At 45.3% G+C, this 23,422-nt stretch overlaps 1 protein-coding gene across 1 annotated transcript in view; it reads left to right on the top strand.

Annotated features, from left to right (window-relative positions):
• The window catches only part of ALK (ALK receptor tyrosine kinase), a 725,024-nt gene that overhangs the window by 355,985 nt on the left and 345,617 nt on the right, over positions 1-23,422 (top strand). The window contains exon 4 of the mRNA XM_037813067.1: positions 7,193-7,394. Coding sequence (XP_037668995.1) covers positions 7,193-7,394 — 202 coding nt within the window. The remainder of the gene's footprint in view (positions 1-7,192; positions 7,395-23,422) is intronic.

Below are 23,422 nucleotides of genomic sequence, written 5' to 3'. Positions count from 1 at the left end.
TATTGGCTTTTTTCCTTTTTCTTAAATGAAACATGTTGGTTTAAAAAAAATCCTCTTATGTCTTCCCCAAAAAGGTTTATTTTTTTTTTACAGGGTCAGATATTTGAAAGGGGATAGGTGTGGTATGCATATATATCTGTAGGTATATATATATATATATATATATATATATATATTTATACACACGTACATGTATATACACACAAGTATACATATATCTACTATACACACACACATATACACACAAACGTAAATATTGTTTACCATTTCTAGGGAATTTTGCTCTGGTTAGCTTGGAATGTGACCCAAGAGATTGTTTTGCATTTTTGGTTTATAGGAGTCTGCCAAACATGCACACATACCACTACTTCTAGGCTCTAATTGAATTCATTGTGTTAAGATAAGTAACACTGTCTCTCAAGAAAAATCATCTCCTCCTTCCTTTCCTCCCTGAATGAACACATTTGGTTTTTCTAATCATTTGATCTCAAAAACTGATACCGTTTCTCTTCAAAGTGGTTTCAGATGAAGGTACAGAAAAGTAATACATTTATGTCCTGGCATTGGAGAATAGCAGAGCTAATCTCAAATATTTGACATAAGGCAGATGGAGAGAGTGAAAGTGTGCAAGGCTGGGACTGGAGGGCTGGGTCCTAACACAGCTTGGAGGCTAAGGACCTCAGGCATATCTTTCCCCCCACTGGACTGAGCTTACTTACCTGCAAGATGAAAGGGTTGGAGCTCTCAGCCTTTGTAGTTCTTTATTCCTTAATCATCCCACTATTAGGCAAAGTATGCCAATGAAGATGATCCCCCCATTCCTTCCTCTAAATTTCAAAATTCTGCTCTAAAACCCGAGACTTGACTTGAGGCTACATAGAGCAGTAGTATTAGAATTTGCAAAATAAACAATTAGGGACACGTTCAGTGGTTCCAATTTGCTTTGGCCAATTCATAAGACCTCATGAGATTCTCAAATACTGCCCATTGTGGGGCCATCTGAAGTCCCCATGAGTGATAAAAGGTGACCTGTCTCTCTGGGCGCCATCTTCCTTTGGGCTGTGGTCTCCTGGGGACAATCAGATAGAAAGGTTTGAGACCCCTGCTGGGTCTGATCCTCAAACTGTAAAAGTGAAGAGAAAGAAAGTGATTCCTGGACATTTGACTAACTGAAAACATCATTGTAGATTTCTGTCATGGACCAGCACATATCAGGTGACCTGTTGGACTGGGAGTCTGTTAACCTTGCTTCTAATCCCAGATCCACTACTAATTCTCAGTGTGACCTTGGGAAAGTCCTTGACTTCTTTGCTTCTTGGTTATTTCCCTAGTATAACAAGGGATTAAACTGCATGGCCACCATATTGTTTTGAGCTCTGACATTCTGTAAGTCAGATATAGAAAACACAATATCCCCCTGAGGAAGTTTTCTGAGAATGGTGGGACTAATGTAAGAGTCCAGTGAAAAGAAATTCAGGGATAATAGCTGTACTGGAGATCCACAGTCAATTGGTATGAATTAAAAAGGGAAGTCATTAGGTTCCAAGAAGAGGGAAGTGATTTTCAAGGAGTAGGTAGAAGTGTGAGTGATATGGTAAAGAAGGCAGATATAAAATTTAATAAAGAGAACAGCAGTTGGAAAAACAAACTGTACAAGAGAGTCCTAGTTCAATTATAAAGAAAATTAAAATATGCCACAACTTTGAAAATAGACCATGTAAAAATGAGAGAGAGAGAGAGAGACAGAGAGAGAGAGAGAGTGAGAAAATGGGAAAATAAATCCATTTGATCCTGATGCTGGAAACGTTTTCCTTGGAGTGGGATGGATGCATTATTGGACTTGTAGAGAAGGTTATAAATACAAACCTTATTCACTGCAGTGAAAAAAAAAAATGTATACTCATCATTATAAAGACTCTGTTTATTGATTTTCAACGTTTAAAACCAACCTGTTAATCAAACACAGAAGATTTAACCATTCTTACACAACCTCAACAACTTACCGAAAAACTCAACTGACTTGGGAAGTAGATTTGGAAAAGGCTAAGTGCAGGGACGGGCAAGAAGACCCAGAGCCTCATCTTCCAGTGAGGAGTCAAGTGATACTGGCTGAAGCTGATGTGACAAGTAATAAGTATATCATGTAAGTTAAAATGGTAAATAGTAGAAATTTTAAAAATATCATGTATTAGTGAGTCAAAGCATTGTCTTTTTTATTGTACAGTCAATGCAAAAAATCTAGTTATTACACCAAAACCTAACAGTATGATCACAATGTTTAGAATTATAGGAATAACCACCAAAATAAATTAAACAACCTTAATATATGTTGCTTCTGGGCCATGGAACTTGGTGGGGGCTTCAGAATTTGAGGATAGATTTTAAAAGTATCATTATAAGGTATTCTGAACTATTTGACTTGCCATGTATATATATTATTTTACTTTCTAAAAACATTGAGCACACACTGTGCTGGGTGGCAGGCATCTGGAGGAGGTGGCAGTCCTGTAGCAGAAGCATCTACAGAAACAAATGATGCTAGGGCAGGAGCTTTTCCTTGGGATGTGTTTGTGTAAACCAGAAGAGAGGCAGGCTGGGCCGGGAATCGCAGTTCACCTCCCAGCAGGAAGGTTCACTGGTTATTTGGCCAATTGATTGAAACTGTTGGCTCAGCACCCTCAAGGGAAGTAAAGTGGGGGAAGTCTTTAGGACTTGGGGGCTTGGAGACTTGATGTGATTCCTTTAGATTGATAATATTCTAGGCAGGCAGATAGAATTACTGACAGTTTGGAGCTGTAGGAGTCCTTAGAGAGACTCTATCCAACCCTTTCATTTTACAAACAAAGGAAGCTTGGTAGCAGCAGAGCTAAGCTAGAGCTCAAATTCAGTCCTTCTGATTAAGTTCCATGCTAGATAAACGGCCCTTCAGCCTATGACACCCCCCAAAATAGGAAACCAACATTTTTCCCATGTCTCCTATGGGCCAGGCATTGCACTAGCCCCTCAATCGATACGTGCTATTTCATTTAATCCTCACAATGACCACATGCGGTAGGTTATGCCCATTTTAAGGTTGAGCAAACTAAGGTTTAGAGAGTTTAAATTATTTGTGTAAGGCCCAGAATTGGATAGAAACAGAGGCTGATATAAAGGTATCTATCTGACCTCAAGGTCCATGCCCCTTGGTTTCTGTCTCATAATTAGGACCTGCTGGTCAAGAAGAGAGCAGCATACCCCTATATTGGTGACCAAGAAGTAAAAGTAGTAGCCATTTCATATTTAATCATTGAATGTATCAGTAGAATCCAAAAATAAGGAAAACACGACCCGAGCGCCGTATAAGTGGAATTCTTTGATCTGCTTTTCCTCGCCTTCCTGAGTCACACTGAGGAAAGGTCTGTGTGTGCTGCCAGGCCATCCTTTTTAATTAGAAGGGATCCCAGGGGCTTTCACATGGTTCCAAGCTATTCTGAGCAAAATAAGTAGGAAACGGAAAAGGGGGAGAGAGGAGATAAATTCTTACTGACTTTAAAAGATTTATACTGACAATATCCCAAGGAGCTTATGAAATGTATTTTTTCCCTTTTTTGGCAGAGGAAAGCTGCTGATGAAGAGATAGCTCTCGACTATAGTTTCATTGAGAGTGAAAGTACTTTAAGCTCAGTCTCTTATTGATACTCCAGTTGCACAAAATAAAATTCATATAAACATCATCTCATATATTAGAACTGGAAAAATAATCCATCTTCCAGCCAACTTTGAAAGAGCCCCATATTGAGATACTGAATTACTGGGACAGAGTTTGCATGCAGTTCCACACCCAGGAAGGAGGAGCAGAGAGTAGGAAGAGCCCCGACACCTTCAGCTTGATTTTCTCCCCTGTCCCGGGAACTTGAGTTTCCCAGGATTCTGTGTGTGTGGTGTGTCTGCACACACACGTGCATGTGCACACACGTGCAGTATTTCTGAGAGGAAGGAGGCACTGCCTTCATTTTGCCCACATTCTTTCCTTCAGCATCTCAAAAAACTGCTGGCTTCAACTCAACTTTCTACCAACCTGAAAAGGGTCTCAGACTGAGGCAGAGTTTCTGCTCCCTTATGTGGAAAGAGTCTCATAGAACAAAGCATTGGCTTTGGTCTAACCCCAGACCATGACCCTAAAGAGTCCAGAACAAGATTATGCCTAGAGAAGTGTTTCCAGGGCCCTCACCTGCTCTGGACAGACACACACCAACATGGTACTGGAAACCCTGGTGAGCCCCAGGGCCCATCGCCAACATGATGCCCTTGCTTACCGCCGATGCGTGCTAAACGCCTCACATGAGCATCTAGTCACAGCCTTGCCCTGGTGTGGGCCGGGGGTGTAGGATGAGGTTAAGTTATATTGACGTCCCCTGTTCTCACATCAGTCCAGATTAATCGTCCTGAAGCCCTGCTCAGATGATGTCTCCGTCCTGCTCACACACCTTCTCTGGATCCCTATTGTCCACAAAATAAGGTTGAAAATCTTCATCTAGAAATGACATGCTCTGTATGGTGGTATCCCGTCATGACTGTCATCTCAGTCTTCCTGTTTCTCAACCTTCCCTTTATGCACCCCACCCTGCACCGTACTCTGCAGCCAAACTCTACAGCTCGCCTCTGTGCCTTTAATCCTACTCACCTCAACTCCTGCAGAGTCAGGTCTGCAAATATTTTTTTTCTTCCCTTTAAGACCTAGCTCGAAGGTTCCCTCCTTATGAATCTTCCCAGCTGGACCTAATGTCTCCCTTCAGGGGTCTCCCAGGGGCTTCATGTGTGTGTGTCTTATGACCTTATAACCTTTACTTTTTATTATAGTTATCTGCAGACATCTCATCCCACTATTGAGCTATGTCTGGTTCATGTCTGTGTCCCCTGGACAGAGCCAGTACTTGGACATTTGCTCACAATAGGCATCCAGCAAATGGAATTTGAGGGAGAACAAGGAGAGAATAAGGGAAGGGAGTGAACACATGAACTTGGTCCAGTGCCCATCTGTCCTTCTTTCTCGTGTCCTGTGCCTCTGATTTCCTGAGCTACACAACCTGGCCACAAGGTTCCCCAATCTCATTTTAGACTAAGGATATGGTGGGTTAATGAGACAGATACAAGGGGAAGAGCACTGAATTTGGAGTCCAGAGACCTAGAGTCTTGTCTTGACTTTCAAAGTAAGACTTGAGATATGTCATTTCCCCACACTCATCTCCAGTCTGCCTCTCTAGAAAAGCAAGGGGAGTGTAGTAGATGACCTTTAAGTCCTTTCCATTTCCAAATCTTTGATTCTAATATCTCTCCTTTACCTCTGTGCCCAGGAGAAGAACATTTTCCCCATTGTAAAGTAGGGTGATAATATAGATTATTTACTGAGGGTTGTAGGGCACTTTTCAAATGCCCCTGTGCCATGCTCATGCTCCCCAGCAATTACGGAGTGTTCCATTTCCAATGCTGCTCCTAACTCCCCTCCATATGCCTGACCCCACCCCCGGCTCAGAAATAGTCTTAGGTTCACCTCGTCCTGATTTTAACTAGAAGTTACTTTTACCTACTTCCAGAATGTTGCAAATCTCCAGTTCCTGGCACAATTTCTTGTCTCTAGAAAATGCTTTGCTTCTGGTAGGAATTCTCCTTCTTTCATCTGCATCATTCTTTAGCACAGGATGCTAGTTCATTTGCCTATTTGGTAAGTTGGGTTATCAGCAGACAGATACTAATTTGAAGCACCAGGGAAGGTTTAAAAGGCTGAGCACTACTAGCTGATTCCTACAAGTCAGAAATATTGTTGGAAGAAGCTCCCATTGCAAAAGAAGCAGCATCAAATGGTCCAAAACATCAATGCAGAAGTGCGGCAAGTACAATTAATGCATCAGAAGGAACTCCTGGAGAAATAAAAAGGTGCTGTGCTTTTGTGCTGAAAGTAATCCCCATGAATGTAGGTTTCTTTTAGGTCACTTGGCCTGTGCTCCTGGAATTAGGGTCGGCTTGCCCCAGAAGGAAACAGCTACAGGCGCGGCACCAGGGGAATTTGTAGGGCTTTCTTTGTAGAGACCAATTACAAATTCCCATGACTCATAGACTCAAAGAGCTGAAATGGATCTCAGAGATTATTGAGCTCAACCAACCCTTCTCACCCCATTTCACAAACAAGAGAACTGAAACCTAAGAAAGTTAATGCTTTACCCAAGGTCACTCATTCCTGATAAAGGAGCAGAACCCCTGCTCTTCACTGCTACATGACAGGTGACCCAAATGATCCTCCCCTAAGTCACCACCTTTCAGGAAAAACCTTTTAACTGGTTATAACTATTTGAGAGCCTAGAGCCATCCCCTAAGTTCCTAGGAAACTCTGAATTGGTCAACATATATAAATTGAGTCCCATGTTGGCTTGAATGTGATGTGGAGATCTCAGGTCAGCTCTGATTTTACCTGTGACCTGTCTGCTAGCCTGAGGTGCCAGAGTGTCCTGGTTTGCAGTGTTTGGATACACACTAAACAGTAGTCTGCAAGATGACCCTTATTCTCTGGCCCCACTCCTGACACATTTGTGGTGGGAGCCGTTCCCTTCCTGCTGTCACCCTGGACCAGCATGCAAATCTCTAAGAACGTCTTGTGACTCAGCTGGGTTTCTGTCTCTGGTCACTGTTTGGGGTGGAGGTGATGCCTCCTGCTCTTCACATGTTTCCCACGGGACTCTCTTAGTTGTGCTTACTGGCTGGTGGAGCTATGAGCTGACATCTCTGCTTTAACTTAGATGACTGTAAATTTTAACCAAATAATTGATGATGTATAGGGTGCTTCCTCTGCCCAAAACTGTGGTGCTCTCCATGCATTATCTCGCATAACCCTCACAACCACCCTTGGAAAGAGAGATTTTTATCCCCATTTTACAGATGAGGAACCTGAGGCTCAAGGACACGGAGCTAGTCAGCAGTGGGCCAGGGTTAGAACCTAGTTCTGTCTGATTGTGAAGCCCATGTCCCTGATCGCCATCCTCCTGCTTCAGGTTATACTTTTTACAAACAAAGGCTAAGGGAAAGGGATGGGGAATGGGTATGTGGGAAAGAAGGTCTGGGGCAGTGCTGGCTTTGATACCTTCAGCCTCTAAATCCTGCCACAGAGCTGCTGCTGGTCCTCCTGTCTGGACACATCATCACTTTCTCAATCTCTTTCCAGGCTCCTTCCTTCTCCTCAACACCTCAGCGAACTCCAAGCACACCATCCTGAGCCCGTGGATGCGGAGCAGCAGTGAGCACTGCACACTGGCCGTCTCGGTGCACAGGCACCTGCAGCCCTCTGGGAGGTACGTCGCCCAGCTGCTGCCCCACAACGAGGCTGGACGAGAGATCCTCCTGGTTCCCAGTGCGGGCAAACACGGGTAAGTCCTTCCCTTGTTCAAAATCAATTTTATGAAAAGTGATTTGGCTTTTGGCTGCAATTTTCCAGAATCTGAGATGTCTGCTTACAACTCACAATGGCCTTTTAATGGGTAAGATCTGGATTGAGCCATTACCACTAATATTCCCTGGGAGTGTCTCAGGAAATGGCCTATGGGTCCCTCCAGAGGCCACAGGACCAGGAGTTAGAGTGGCCATTTAATGAGTGGGTGTTAAAGATATTCATTTCCAAAAGTCCAGATGGAGTCAAGAAGCAAACAGCCAAGGGGAGTGTTAAAGGCAGAAATTAATTTAATATGCCAGAAGCCAGAGAGCTTGCAGAACTTGGACAGAACTTGGGCAAGAAAGGAAGCGACATACTCCGATACCCAAGCGGGCCCTGGGGGACTGTGGTGTTCCATTGGTCAAGGACACCACAACAGTATCCATTCAATAGCGATGGGAAAAGACGTTTATCCTAGAACCTGCAATGCTTACACAACATGGAAGACACACCCAATACCCAAGTCAGTTAAATCCTCTACGCTTTCTGGAGATTCTCACTTGCTTATTCAGCAGTACATAATGCCCCTTGAAGTAGTGACACTGGAAAGCAGCCATGTACCTGACCCTTTTATTTCTTCATTCCTTAAGTGTAAATCTCAAGATACCAGTTTTAAGGGGCAACAGTTCTGATTTACTTTATAATAGGAAAGGGCAAGGGAACTATTCTTGTCTATTCTTGGTAGCATGTTTACAGGAAAAACATCCCAAATTTCTAGCTTTAAGCTTAGACTTAGCTCTCCTGTAAGAGAAACCTCTTTTCTGAGATATCCCACCAACCCCGTTATCCATCTTCCTCCCCCATGGCGTGCTGGGGGGAAGGCCCTGCCTGTTGCTTTGCCAATGAGGCTCTATGGCCCCCTTTATATTTCTGGAAAGTCTTCTCCTCCTTGCCCTCAACTGATTCACCTTTATCTAGTTGTGCTTAAAAGAATGACAAGCTGCTAAATCCCAATAAGAATAAAAACTCATCAAGAAGGATGCTGTCCTCCTGCTAAAACTCCTCTTTCTCTTCTTTCCATGTGAAATGCATCTTTGGTCCAGCCCCCAAGTGCCTTTTGCTCTGCTCACCTGGAATCAGGAACATCAGGGTTTTGAGCTGCCCTCTGCTTTGGATGAACAGTCCTCTGGGGCCAAACCTGCTTCCAGAACAGCCTCCTTCTCCCATGAGATGCCTAGTTGCAAAGACCCAGTTGGAGGTAGAAGTGTCTTTGGCCGTGGTGCCGTCCTATAGGCATTTGCTCAGCTTAGTGAGCTGTTTATTCTGACTTACGCTGTCAACATTCCTGCCCTACCAAAGCTAGCAGAGACTGGGGGGTGCTGGCCATGCCTACTGGGCCTGTGGTGCTGGGGGAAATTCATTGATGTCCTGGGGGAGATGGAGTTCAGAGGCTCCCTGAGAATGTCATGAGTGTGAGAGGAAGAGTGCCAGAGGGACTTCAGCACCCTGCGTGGCAGGACCCATCTGTCTGTATAGCACAACCAGGAAGCCAGTAGCTCCATGGGCATGACTAGCCGTGGGTGTTTGTTCCTGTGCTCCTGACTACCAAACAAGTTCCCATGGAGCAGATGAAAAACTGAGGCAGAGAGAAGAAGGAGGTAGTGACAGGGCCCAAACTGGACTCCAGGCCTCTCCTTTCCTCATTCAGGCTTTTTCTAGGAAACCCACAGCATCTTAGCAGGAACTTAGAGGGAAAGGGTAGGTTGGGAAAGAGAGAATGGAAAGCAAAGGAACCTTCCAAAAAGAGATCATTTAGAATCTCTGGGGCATGTGATGTTAGGGGCCTCAGGGGCAGCCGGTCCTTCCTGTGTGGTGAGAATAAGGAGACCAAACCCGCGTGGTGTGGGTGGGACATGGACCCCTTCTGGAGCTTGCTGTGACCACCAGTCTAAAGGTCCACGCCTCTGGCCAAAACATTCCCTTCACGAGGTGACTCTCCTGTCCCCAGAGGAATTGGTGTGCCCTCCAGGGGTTGTGAACTGAAGCAGGAGAAAGGGAGCTAGAGGTGTTTGGTGGCTTTGTCTGGGGCAGACCCTACATACATGGGGACTTTGTCTCATGCCCAGTTCTGTGCATCTTAGGCATAGAAATGTTCTCCCCTAGCTGTGGCAGAGCCATTCCCATCTTGGAATTTAGTGATGAGCAAGAGTACTTCCAAACTGTTAGATTAAAAGGTGTCTGGGCCAGCCTAACCCCCTCCAACAAGATCAGTGTGGTGAGGTTGGAGGTGGCAGCTGAAGGGGCAATTGACAGAGCACTCTACTGCATCAAGGAACTCTGCTCCCTGGATGTCTTGGCAAGCTGCAAACACAAGGCATTTGCCCAACAAATCACAGAGCTATGGGTATTTGGGTATTTGGGTAGCATTAGATCAAGCTTTCTCAACCTCAACGCTATTGACATTTTGGACCAGATCATTCTTTGTTGTGAGGGCTGTCCTATGCATTGTTCTGCAGCCTCCAAGACCTCTACCCACTAGATGCCAGGCGCATCCCCCAGATGTGACAACCAAAAATGTCTCCAGACATTGCCAGATGTCCCCAGTGAGGAGATGTGTGTGTGCAACTCCTCCCCTCCCTCCTTGAGAACCAGTGAGTTAAATGGAGCATTTTAGAGATGGGAAGGACCATGGGATTTCTCTGCACACACTGAGGCCCAGAAAGGGGAAGGGACCCACACTCATTTGTGTGGGCCAATCACCATAGTAGGTCTTGGAGTTATAAAGATACATAAGGCCCGGTCCCCATCCTCGAGTAATAGTAACTACTGCTAATATTTATTAAGCAGTTACAAGATGCACTAGCCATTTACTTCTGTGCACTTTACATGCATTTTCTTGCAACAACTGGATGAAGCAGGTGCTGTTATTATCTCCCCATTTTATGGATGAGGAAACTCAGTGAGGTCAAATAACTTGTCCAAGGTCACTGGCTAGACCGGGTGGGAGGTGGCTGAGTGTAGCCAGCTGGCTTCGAATTGTTTTAATCCATCGCTGGAAAAGCTCGGTTCAGCAGGGCCGTGCAGCAGAAATATTGTGATGCTATTAATTACAGCCCTGAATTTAAGTCCTAGCTCACCATTTGATCCTCAGCTCAATGAACCGTCTCTTATTGAGTAATTGCTATTTTCTTAGGACCTCGGAGGTGCTGGGGACACATAGGCCAGCCCTCTCACCAAGGATGTTCCGCGAACTAGCTGTATGTCTTCAGGCAAATCCCATACCGTCCCAAGCCTCAGTTTCCCCATCTGTGAAGTGGGGGATGATGATGCCTGCCTGGCCCATGTGTTGTTGTGAGGTCTATGCAATAAAGGATGTGAAGGGTTTTGCATTCCGAGCATGATGCAAATGTGAGAGGTCATTAGTCCTAATCTGCTTTGCTCAGAGTTTGGGATCACAAGGGCTCAGGACTCATCTGCTCTCTGGTTATGAGGTCAGCAGTTAGCCTTGCAGAAAGCTCCCCTCCTTTAATGTCAGAGATGACCCCAGTAGCGCTGTGCTCAGAGTGGAAAGGGGGGACACAGTGATATCCTGGGGGCAATGATTGTGCTGACTGCAAATGGGGCTGGCTTCCTCTCATAAGAGAAGATGGCGATTTGGGGATGCTATTTGGAAAGCAGCATTCGGTGTTTGTAGTAACAAGGGAAGAAGTTGTAATAACAAAGTTGGCTGAGGAGAGCCTGACTCAGAGGAGGGGGCTTAGGAACAATGACAAGTGAGACACCACCAGGTCCCCCGGAAACCACCAAGTCGTGAGCACACGGTGCTGGCAGGCGTGCGACATCAGGAGGGAGCCGCAGCCTGCCCGAGGCCCTGGGAGGTAGGGGGAGGCAGAGCGGAAAGCAGCAGACGGCGTGGGCCGCATGAATCAGAGTGTGCCGGCCCAGTCTGCCAAGGCGGCCTGGCTTTGGCTGGGGTCTCGGAGAGGGCAGACAAATGAGGGCCCAGCCCGCTCATCTGCCCAGCTGGATGGCCGCAGGAGCAAGGAAGCAGAGAAACTGGGTCTGCCAAATGTTTCAGCCCTGGCTGTCCACAGAATCGAATGGGCATAGAGTATCTTAGCTAGAAATGAGAGGCTGCAAAGTTCTCTTGGTATGTTCTGTTTAGAATGGTGAGCTGTGAAAGGACATAAGGAAAGGGCTCATTGTGCCTAGACTGTAGTAGATGTTTAATCAATGCTAGATCCTTCTCAGTTCACATATTCATTTGACAAACATGGATTAAGTGCTTCCTGTGTAAGAGGGGCTGGGAATACAAAGCCAAAAACAATATGGTTCCTTGCTTGCCAGAAATATCCGGTCCACTGGGGAAAGATACAAGTAAGATTGCAACAGCAGCACACGCTGGTACAGATGTTTTTAAATTCAGGTCCAGAGATATTAAGAGACTGAGCTAAGTTCACTGGCCAGCAGAGCCAGCCAGGCAGCCCGGCTCCTTCCCACCATCTGTACTGCTCCTCTGCTGAAAGCAACATACATTGGTTTCCTAAAGCCACCGTAAGAAAGTTCCACAAATGGGGGCTTAAGACAACAGAAATTGATTGTATCACAGGTCTGGAGGCTAGATGTCTGAAATCAAGGTGTCAGCAGAGCCATTCTCCCTCGGAAGTCTCTGGGGAGCAATCTGTTCCACTTTCCCTCCTGGCCTGTGGGGGTCCCAGCTGCTTCTTGGCTTGTGGCAGCACAGCTCCAGTCTCTGCTTCCACCGTCACACAGCCTCTTCTCTCGTGTCTTGTTGCTCTTCTCTTCATATCAGGACACCAGTCGTACTGGATTAAGGGCTCGCTCTACCCCAGTATGACCTCATCTTAAACTTACTCATTCCATCTGCAGTGAGGGCACACCCTAAGTTACCAGGGGTTAGGACTTCAACCTGTCTATTCAACAGTGAGCACAATGTTCTAGAAAGAGCCATCCGGCTGCAATTGGCTGTGTGAAATCAGAGCCCTCTTGAATGCGGGACCCAGGGTGAAAGACTGGTGGTGTTTCCGGCTGTAGCAGCTTTGGAGAGGCACTCAAGGGCTGCTTTCCCCTTTCAAGCCCTCCTTCCTCTCCAAGGGCAGGGTTTCTCCTGCAGCTGCGGGTGTCTGGGGACTTTATTATGTGTGACCGGAGTTCACAGTGTGTGGGGAGAAGAATTGGGTCCCAAGGGGATAGAAGTTGCCAATCGTTCAAATTACTAATATTTGAAAAGACGGTTTAAATTGAAAGGATTTGGTGATACTCAGGCTTCAGCCAAATAAGCTGCCAGGGGCACTGCCCAGCACAGACAAAGCTCGTTCCTGAGGGTAGCAGAGAAGTAGAATTCTCTGAGCCTCACTCTTACACAGGACCTTGACCCCTAGACCCAGAAGAAACTCAAGTTCCATCTCCTCCGTGATGGGTCTGGTTCCCTGATGGGGAAACTGAGGCCTCCGGACTGATGTGATGCGATTAAAGGCAAACGGTTGCTGGTGGTGAAGCCAGGACTCACCTCCACCTCAGCAGTCCCCAGCCGAGGCTTCCCACACTGTCTTCTGTCTCCCCGCTGAGCAGCTACATCAGGAAACCCTCAGCCCTCACTGCCCTTCGATTCAAATCCACAGCCACACACCTGGGATGAGGAAAAAACCTGTGTCCACACCGGGTATCCATGTGGCCACCACGTTTATGTAAGCCAGGCAGTTCGACCAAAGATCCCAGCTTTAAGAATCAGTAACATCCTAATAGATGTGCCAAGGAGACTGGTGGGAGGCGGGGATGCGGTTTCAGCCCTGGTCCCACCACTAATAAGCAGCACGGTTATGTGACAACCCCATTTCTTCCCAGGGTCAGCTGCTTGCCCTCTGAGGTGGAGATTCGGGTTGCATTCCCTTTGCTCCCCTCCTCCATTCCTGCAGCACCAGCGACGCCAGCTCAGGATGGCCTCCAGGAAGTGATTTTCCCCTCCCAGACTCTTGCTCTTTGGGCCTTCCCAGTCTGGTGAGCAGGACAGTTACCCCTTATCGGCCCACAGGACCTTCCACTGCTAATCTACAGACCCCTGAGTTTCACTGCAAATTGGCTGGCTGGGCATATTCCCACCAGCTGAGTGGGGGACGGCCTCAGAGTAGGACATACATGGAAAGATGCCACAAAGCATGTGCTTCCGGAAAGAACTCTGATTGCTTTTCTCAGGCTGTGGTGGGGTTTTAACTTCAGTAGGCCCCTGGCGATGTGGCAGGCCTGCCCAGTTGGGGAAAACAGAGGCCTGTGGCATTTAGCATCCACACCAAAGTTCTCCTCACATCCTGCCTGCATAATAAATGGGATCAGGAATAAAAAAAGGTGATCATTTACTGAAATTGATGCCCTCAAGTGGCAGTGTCACAATGATTTAATTTCAGGCCCAGCTTTTTCTCACTTTCAAAGTCATTCATAGTGTCAGCTTCTCTTTTTCCACTTGATCTGAATAACACACTAATAAATATACAATAAGGGCTTTAATGTCTGGGTGATTTACACTAAAAAAGAGAGAGCCATTCAAAGGCTTTAAAGATAATTTTTCAAAGTCTTAAAACACCCAACGCAGGCTTGTCAGGGGCATATTTCCTGGATACTCTGGCACAGGGACAAAGGTGCAGCTCAGAGAACCAGGCACAGGGCGGTCATGAGACGGAGGCCAGGTGCCCTGGGACGTAGCCCCCCACATGCAGCGTGAGCTTGGGAGAGACTCTGAATCTCTGTGAGCCTCAGCTTTCTCATCTGTAAAATGGCAATAATTGCCCCACCTCATGGGATTGTTGTGAGGATTAAAAAAGATAAAATGCAAAACTTCTCACACAGTGCCAAGGCAGAGCAGGTGCTAGTAGTGTTTGCCTACCCCAGCCCCTCTGACAGTTCCAGGGCCTTCCTTCCAACACACTGCTCGGGGTTGTGCAGGAAGGGGTCCAAGGCAAGGGATTTCATGCCCTTCATTCTTGTTCTCTATGTTGGACCCCAAAGTACCAGTCCCACTGGCTGGGCCAAGATGCCTGGAGTTACCATATTCCTCACCCCTTTGAGTAATAATATTGAAGGCAGCTGGTAAAATGCTAAGTCCTTTCTAGAGGAGCTAGACTTTAAGCTATGAACATGGTGGCTCTCAAGCTCATGGTGGCACAAATCAGTGCTACACATTTTATAAAGTCCACAACACTGAGTCCCATCCTGGGAGATTTTGTTTTTATTAGTCTTCGGAAGAGTCATGAGCATATGCATTTTTAAAAAACTTCACAGGGATTTTGATATGCATCAAAAACTGAGAATCATGGCTAATACCTTAGCTTGAATTGGTTGATCACATAAGCTGGTAGCTTTATATAACCGGTTACCAAAAACTAAGGAGAAAAATAAAACAAGAAAACATAGAGAAGGGGACAGACTTATGTGCAGGTTGGAGAGCCTTTTTTCACCCACTCAGGCTATAGAGACAGGGTAGACAGGCTGATGATTAGGCTGTCAACCCTGGCTTAATCCTGCCTGTTTAGCCCCCACGCTGGGGTAGCTGGGGTGTGTCGAAAGCCATGTATGTGACTCTTCTCCGCTGTAGGATCTACTTATGACTCATAGTATTCTCTCTCTCAAAAGAACTGTGACTTTCAAAGCCACAGGGTACTGAGAAGAGTACAGTGGACTACAAAGAAGCCAGAGCCTTTCAGAGGCAGAGGGAATCTTCATCCCAGTAATCCATACATCCACCCATGCATCCACCCATCCAATTATCCATCCACCCACCCACCCATCTACCCACCCATACATATACCCACTGACCCACCCATCTACCCATCCATGCACCCCTCTACCCATCCATTCACCCATCCACCCATCCATCCATCCTTCCACCCATCCACCCGTCCACTGACCCACTCATCCAATCTACCTACCCACACACTCACACTAGGTCCTGTGTTAAGATACTCCTTTTTGTCCTCAGGAGACAGTTAATATATTGTTAATGGTGAGTACCTGTAGAGTGTGCATTCAGTTTATCAGGTGCATCAATTCATTTCATCCTCAATGTGATTCTTTGTGATACATTTTATTATCCTCCCTTTGTAGATGAGTAAACTGAAACTTGGAGACATTTGAAGCAATGATTTACCCATGGTCATCCCACCAGTGCGTGGGGAAACGCAGATCTTTTGAGTTTTGTTTTTTTTTTTTCCTTCTTTTTTTATGCCGTTCCTTTAGAGGGCCTTGAAATTGAACCCTGTGTTATGCCTGGCTCTGAGAAGACTGAGACCTGTTCTCGTGCAGTCAGGAAAGGTCTTCTCAAGACTACTTATCCAATAATCATCTAATGCTGGATCATAAGCCTCAAAGTCAGAGACCTCAGCTTGTACATCTTTTTATTCCCGGCATGCCTAGCACAAAGCGCCAATTGGTACATAGTAGGTGTTAAATGGTAGATGAATAGATACCAGATCAACTTAAGGCAGTGTTATGATGTGACTCTTCTTAAACCTAAGCTCTGTATCTAAAAATTAAAGCATAGTCTGAGATCACAGAAGAGTCTCCAATTGATGAGAACTGTTTTCTCCCTGCCCTCCACCCATGCCCAGTGATAGATGTATAATCTTCCCCAGGGCTCAGGAAGCTGCTGTCAAAGTGCACCTCAACTGTGAAGGTTGCCACTAAGTACAAAGGACAATACCTTTCCTGGCAGGTACAACTTTTACTCACGATTGCTTTCATTGATGGGCATCAAGAAAAATAAATGAAAAGACCATCAGCTTCTGCCAGTTTTGACCTTCAAGACTTGACATCCAAAGGCTTGTAGTGGAGCTCTTTTGAACTGGTTGCTTTCATTTTCTCACTGTTCTGTGGATGTTTGATAGATTGAACACTAGGAAGATGAGAGAATTGTGCATATCTGTATCCCTTTGGCTTATCAGAATGGCATTTTGGTAAATACCATAATGTTAAATATATGTTGTATACAAAGAGAAGTCAAAATGCATAGAAACAATCACTTTTAATCTCAGAAGTGTTTTTTGAGCCTTACCATTTCCTTGTGGAGATGGAGATATTAAAAATAAGTGGTGGAATTTAGGCAATAGACCATTGGTGTCAAGCAATCCACTCATTACTTCATTCGTTTATGCATTCTGTCAACATATCTTTATTGAGTGGCACTCACTCCTGGCACTGGTTGGACCCTGGAAGCTCTGATCGTGCCTTCAAGGGGCTCACAGTAAGTTCAGTGTTAGATGACAGTGGACAATTGTGATGCTGAGGAAAAGGGCTATAATGGATATTGGGCATGGGTGCCATGGGGCTGCAGAGAGGCATGCCCAACAGGTGGCCAACAGGCATGGTGGCTCAGGGAAGGGAACTTGAACTGGCTCTGAGGAAGAAGGGGGTTTGTCAGGCGAACAATCAGAGGAAGGCATCCCTTGCAGAGAGAGCACACGTGCCAGGGACTGGCGGTCTGAGAAGGTAAGTTCTGTGCTATGGCTGTGTGGTCCTTCGAGTTATCACTTGACCACACAACCCCTCATCCAGTCCCTCAAGGTGTGCATGCTTTCACAAGGTGTTCCTCTGGCTTGTGTGGCAACAAAACTCACTCCTCTTCCCACCAAAACAGGCTGCTCTTGTGGCTGATCTTTGACTACAGAGATACAAAAGACCTTGCTTTTGGTCCAGACACTTTTCTCAATGGTAGCATCTTCCTCCCCAGTGAAGACTTCAATCAAGTTCCTGTGGAAGCTTCCCATGGAAAATCCATGTATGCAATCATTTTTTACCCCACCACAAGTGGATTTCAAAGAACAGGCTATTTATAGATGAAGAAAATAGAGCCTCATACTTTTTGCCTCCTGTTGGTTCAGACTCTGGGAGTTTCCCATTGTCTCTTCCCTCCCCTCCACCTTTGTAGGAAGAGTGGCTAAGGTTGGTTATACCTCATGGATCACTCTTCACCCATTTTTCTACCACAAAGATCCCAACTCATTCTTCAGCACTCACTTCAATGATGCCTCCTCTGAGAAGCCCTTTTAGGGTTTCTGGAATAGCATTGACCCTGCAGCCTTGGGATACTCTAGTTACCCACCCATCTACTCAACCAGTCTGTCCCTGGCTGTCCCCAACTCCAGTCTCCCTAGTTGAGGACAGAGACCAGGTATACTTCCATTTGTTGGCCCCTAAGTGCTGACACACAGGGAAGGAATGAGGCCACAGGCTGGGGCAGAGTCAGGACTCTGGCAGCCTAAACAGGAACTTAGTTCCCTTCCCACATTCCCCTTAATTTGTAGGATGAGGAGGAGGAAGATGTGAAGGAGAAGGAGGAATAGTTCCTCGGTGCTTACCCTGTGGTGCCAGACGTTGTTCTAAGTGCTTCCATGGGTCATCTCACTTACTATAATATCACCACCACTCCACGAGGGCTGTACCGCCGTTACCTCCATTTTACAGTGAGAAAGCTGAGGTTCAGTGAGGTTTAGTAACTTGCCCAGGTTCACACAGCTAGTGAGGAGCAGACTCGATATGAACCTCACCAGTCTAGCTTCCCAGTCCATGCCCCTGATCACTACCCTATGGGCCTCCCTGTTACCAACTGGTAATAAAGAATAAATTGTTTGTTTATAATTATTAACTATTATTTATTTGTAATAAATACCCAATTGCGTATTTTCTACAGTGTATATATAATGCTTCCCACACAAAATAAAGGGTGAAAGTCTAAGGCCTTGCCTGCAGAAGAAACACAGTTTGGAGATCAGGCAATCCTGAGGACAGGGATTGCAAAGCATCAAGCCTGGCACTGCGGGAGGTCATGGAAAGTCCATCCAGAGACTCCAATTCAGGCCTCCTTGCCTTCAGAAACCAAGTTTGTCTATGAGGAGAAGGCAGCATCAGGGATAGAATTGCCGTCTCCTTTGGTTATAATGGAAAAAGTCTAGGTGACTGTGCAGAGGGCACGAGAGGAAAGAAACAGCATGGCCCGTTGAATCACTCAGCTCTACCCTGCATTCGCCCCAAGCCTCAAAGTAGACCACCTTGTTTCTCACTACCTGGCTCGCTGATAGACTTTCTTTTCCTCCGTTATTTTGTTTTGTTGTGTTTATAGTTCCACGCTCACATGTCTGGCTAAACTCCTTGCTTTTATAGAGAAATTCATTTTCTTGTGGTTCAGAGCCTTAGTTAAGAGCCAAACCAACAAAGGGATTTCAAATTTAAAAGGTTTTAGAAAATCTGCACACAGATTTGGTGCAATGTCTATTCCTGAGAGTATCTTACATCACTAAACCCAGAAAATGTGGGCTCCCATTACTTTCGAGTCACTGATCGCTTTCTCTCTGCTGAATGGAAGTCCTGTGGTAGCAAGAACGGGGCAGGCACAGAAGGAAGGCCAAAGCTTTTCAACTGAGAGCAGGCAAGCCCAAGTCTGTGAACTACCATTGTCAGAGCCTGGGGATGTTTCTTGAGACCAGTCACCCGTGGGCAGTAGGCTACCTGAGGATTTGGGGCCTTCTTCTGCCCTGGAGGACAGCTTAGCTCAGCTGACTGGCAGACAGCAGGAGTCTAAGGAGAGAGCCGTGTCCTGTGCTGCTTCCTCCTTGGCCCGCTTCTTGACAGAAACTTTCAGTTCACTGAAAATTCAATTCACAATTCCAATGATGGAGTACAGGGAGAAGCCCCAGTCAAAGGAAAACCCTGCATTGTTAATTCTCTATAAAGTTCCTTGAAGTCGTTGGGTAAAAGTATGATTCAGAAGCTTGAAAAACTTCAATGACTCTTCTGGGCATTAAGACATCTCCAAGTGGAGCAAATCAAGACTTTGATGAGAGAACTGGCAGGTGACTGTCACAAGCTATTAATCTCCAGCTTCAGACATTGCAGTGGCCCTCTGTCAAATGCAGCATCAAGTCTACTACAGCATATGAAGCCCCTGATCTGGCCCCACCCTTCTCGAGTCTCCTGTGGCTTACTCCATTCCTTTGTATTCCTGCTTCATTCATGCTAAACCGCTCACAGTGCACCAAGTGAAACAAGCTGTTGCAAGCCGCCCGGACTTCCCCAACCTCCCTGACCACCTAGTTCATTCCTTCTCCTCCTTCAAGAAAGAATCTCTTAGCTCATCTTCCATGAAGCCGTCCCTGAGACCCCAGTCTCACTCCAGAGCGACGTACACCATCCTTTGCACCAATCTCTGCTGCATGTTCATTTCCATGTTAAGATTCGAGTCCTCACATCTTTCTTACCACTTAGGCTCCCTAAGAATAGGGATGTATCTCCCGTGCCTAGCACAATGCTTGACTCATAGCATATGCACAATAAGTGCTTACTATATGAACACATTTTCAAATTATTAACTGGACCAGAAACTCTTCCCTGAAAACTTGAGATACATTTTTAAGAAAAAAAGGCATCCAGGAAGCTCTTGACCTAAATTTCATCTCCATTCTCCATCCCCCTGCCCTCGGCTGTGTCATCTACATCTATAGCTCTAACCATCCCACGCTGCTAAGGAAATGTTGGCCTATGGTAGCCTTGAAACAAGACGGTGACAATGCCAGCCGATGGCCCTCCTTGTGCTCCTCTTAGCTCTTCTGACTTTCAGGGTAATTTCTGATATGTATTTGCTAATCTTCCATTCACAACTTCTACTTGCATACCTCCCGATTCCTCCTCCTCTGTACTTCACTCATCTTTACATCCCCACTTAAGCACACTGACTCCTGATGAGGTGTTTTGTTTTGTTTTGTTTTGTTTTTTTATCTTCTCAGACAAGCTAGGATGAATTTCAATTGCCTTCTCTCCAACTGTTCCTTAAATATTTCCTCCGTTATTTTGTTTTTCTCTCCCAGGAGCAAAATTCTTCCCTGACTGTAGGAAACTCTAATCATTATTCTGCTGGATTCTCAGAGTTTTTCCTCCCGTCTGGGTAGTTCCAGCCTTTCTCTCAGCTGCTGCTCACTTTCCCTGGGGAGCCTCTTGCTGCCCACTCTCTCTTCCTTTCAGTAACCCAGGTGATTTCCACTTCTAAAAGTCCTCCTCTGTCTAGCAACTTTCTTGATTAACTCTGCCACCTTGTCTAACGTAAGGCTGGTCTCTGAGGTTTGGAGTGCGGGGGGCAGGAATTCACTGTGTACGGAATATGAGCTGGAGGTTCGCTGGTTGGTGAAGCCAGAGTTCACATGGAAATAAAACCCCACCTTCCACTGTATGTCCTTGGTCCTTGACTCTTCTGTGGCTGCCTCTCCAGTTTCACCGTTCCACATAAGCATTTATGCTAAAACGGGCTAAAGGTATAATCTAGCCGGCAAGAAGTTGAAAAATAGCTCAATTGTAGAATCATTGAGCAGAAAAGAACCTTTAAAAGTAATTGAATTCAGTCCCTTTACCCTCACTCCAGAACAATGAAAGCTCATCTTCTAAAGCTCATCTGGCTTGGGCTTAGCTGGCTCCAAAAAATAGGAAACTCACTACCTCATGAAGGAGACTGCTTCGTAGTAGGGCAGCTTTTTTGCTTGAAAGAACTTGCTAATGACCCCACTGGCTTTGTGACCTTAAAATTTTACTTAAGTCCTCTAAAATGTTATATAATTTCTCTAAGCCTCAGATGTTTCATCCATAAGATGGGAATAGTAATATCTATGTTGTCAGATCTTTGTAAGGATTATTTCTTTTAATAATAGCTAAGATTTATTGGGTGTTTACTATGTTATTAGTGCTAAGATATGATTGCCTTTAATATTACAATTTTCCTTTGAAGTAGCATTATGATAATGCATACACAGCACCTAGAATAATTGGAGCACCCAAAAAAGTTCAATTCTTCTCCTATTTCACTATAATCTGGTTGATCCTATATTAGTCCTTTGTAATCATATAGAACATGCCTATTTTCTCCTACCCAAGGCAATTTTCATCACTTGGAGTAGAGTTTGCATGTCTTTTCTTAACTGTTTTTCCTAGACAAAAAAATTTTGATTTCTTATAAAGCATGTTTTCCAGAGCCACATTCTTCAGATGTAAACCTATTGTCAGTGAATAGATGAGGGGTCTAATCAGTGATCTGGACACCTCTACCCACAGATGCAGCTTAAGCTTGGCTCACACCTTTACTAGCCACATCCTGCTGTTTGAACCCAACCATCCTTAAAGCAGAAACCGTTAGGAACCGGTGAGGCTGCTGGAACATGTCACTGAAACCATTTCTTGGGCTCTTTGCATCTTTTCTTCCTGGTGAAGAGTCCTCAAGTTTCTCTTGCAGGCAGAGAAGGCCTTTCTTGTTTCCTATTGACATTCCCCCCAGTGTCTGATTCAAAATGAAATTTAATTCTGGCCCATCTTTCACATCATCTTGCTTTGTTTGTCATCCCCATTGTACCATCAGCTTTGCCCCTTTGTTCCCTTAATTGCCAGAGACATTTTTATACTGAGTAAATTGTATCAGGCTCACTGCAAAATGAATCAATTTGGGAGGAGTATGAGCTGCCCTGTTGTCTTAAGTGTGCATTAACATTTAGATGTGTTATTTAAAACGGGCTGCATGACTATTCTACCGCATTCCCTGCACTGGACTCCACAGAAGGGAACTGGGGGACCCTAGAGCCCATCACTAGCCTTGTTTTATTCTCTGTCCCTGTGGGGAGAGCTTGAACTACATGACATCTTTTAAGAGCTCAGAATTGGGAACCTGATTAACAAACTGAGTTTGATTTGGTGATCTCAGAGTGAAGCAAAGCCGGGTGATGCCGGAGACAATGGGGAGGCGAGGTTCTCTTTCTGTTTCATCATGCATCTCATGCACACGACACCTAGGTTTAACTAGAAATCAGGCAGCCAGAAATCTTTGGAGGTAAAAGAAAACCTTCACAAAGAAACAAAAGACACTTGCCAACTCTCTCCAGTTTAAAAAATTAAACAGTGTTCAGAAACTGGTGAGAAAGAAACGCTTCAATACAGATGATCATGTGGTGATTTGATGAGCTAATTCTTTTATCATCAAGAGAGTCAGGTAATATCTCCATTAATAGCAGAAGACTTAAAAATAGGAGACAGTGGCAACACCAGCACAATTGCCTGATTTATGCTTTTTCCATCACCTGGGCTCATGGCCTAAACTGATAATGGACTCCATCCATCAAAAAATTATTCTATCGGGCTTCCTAGTTTCTGAAGAAACCTGGATGTCATCACAGAGAATTGGTTAAATGATATAATGTGTGTGAAAGCCCTTAGCACAGTGCCTCAGCAAAAGCTAGTTGAATCTATTCAGTCTATTTTAATTGTATGTTTAGAAACATGGTGATCCATTAGCTATACAAGAGAAATAAGATATCGGTTGCACAATGTCACAAAGCCCCAAGGTGCACAACTACCAGCAACATAACGGCACCTTCTCAGGGAGGTCTGCCCCTGAGAAGCCCCCCTATCTTTGCCCCCTGTAAGTAGCAGTCCCAGGCCTGTGGAAATTCACCACAGTGTGCATGTTGGTCACCTCTCCCAGTGGAATCTGAATTTCAGGAAGGCAGGTACACTACTTTCATCTTGGTGTCCCCAAAGTCTGAATCATGCCTGGCATGGAATATGCTCCAATAAATGTTTGTAGACTGAGTAAAATTCCCAAATTAAGCCTCAAAGATTTTGTCACAGTGATTTCTGTGTTGAAGTAGATTATAAGTGAGAGAGTATCTCATGCGTTTTGTGCTGGTCAGGCCTAAAGTCGTAGAATCTCTAACCAGATATCAGAAAAGAGTGCATAAAGACTCAGTGATAACCAAGCTCATTGCCTTAAAATAACAATAGTTCTCACTTTTATAGCACTCACTATCTAAAGTGCCTTACCTATATTTACCCACTTAACCTTCCCAATGGCCATATGCTAAACCCACTATTATTATTCCCACTATATAGAAGAAGAGGCCGAGTTTGCCCACAGCCACAGAGCTCATTAATGGACACAGCTGAGATTTGAACCCACAGGGTCTAGCCCCAGAGCCCATGATCACCACGCCATAT

Source organism: Choloepus didactylus, chromosome 20 (assembly GCF_015220235.1).
Source record: "Choloepus didactylus isolate mChoDid1 chromosome 20, mChoDid1.pri, whole genome shotgun sequence".
In the NCBI taxonomy this organism is placed as follows: domain Eukaryota; kingdom Metazoa; phylum Chordata; class Mammalia; order Pilosa; family Megalonychidae; genus Choloepus; species Choloepus didactylus.
This window is presented reverse-complemented; position numbering and strand designations above follow the sequence as displayed.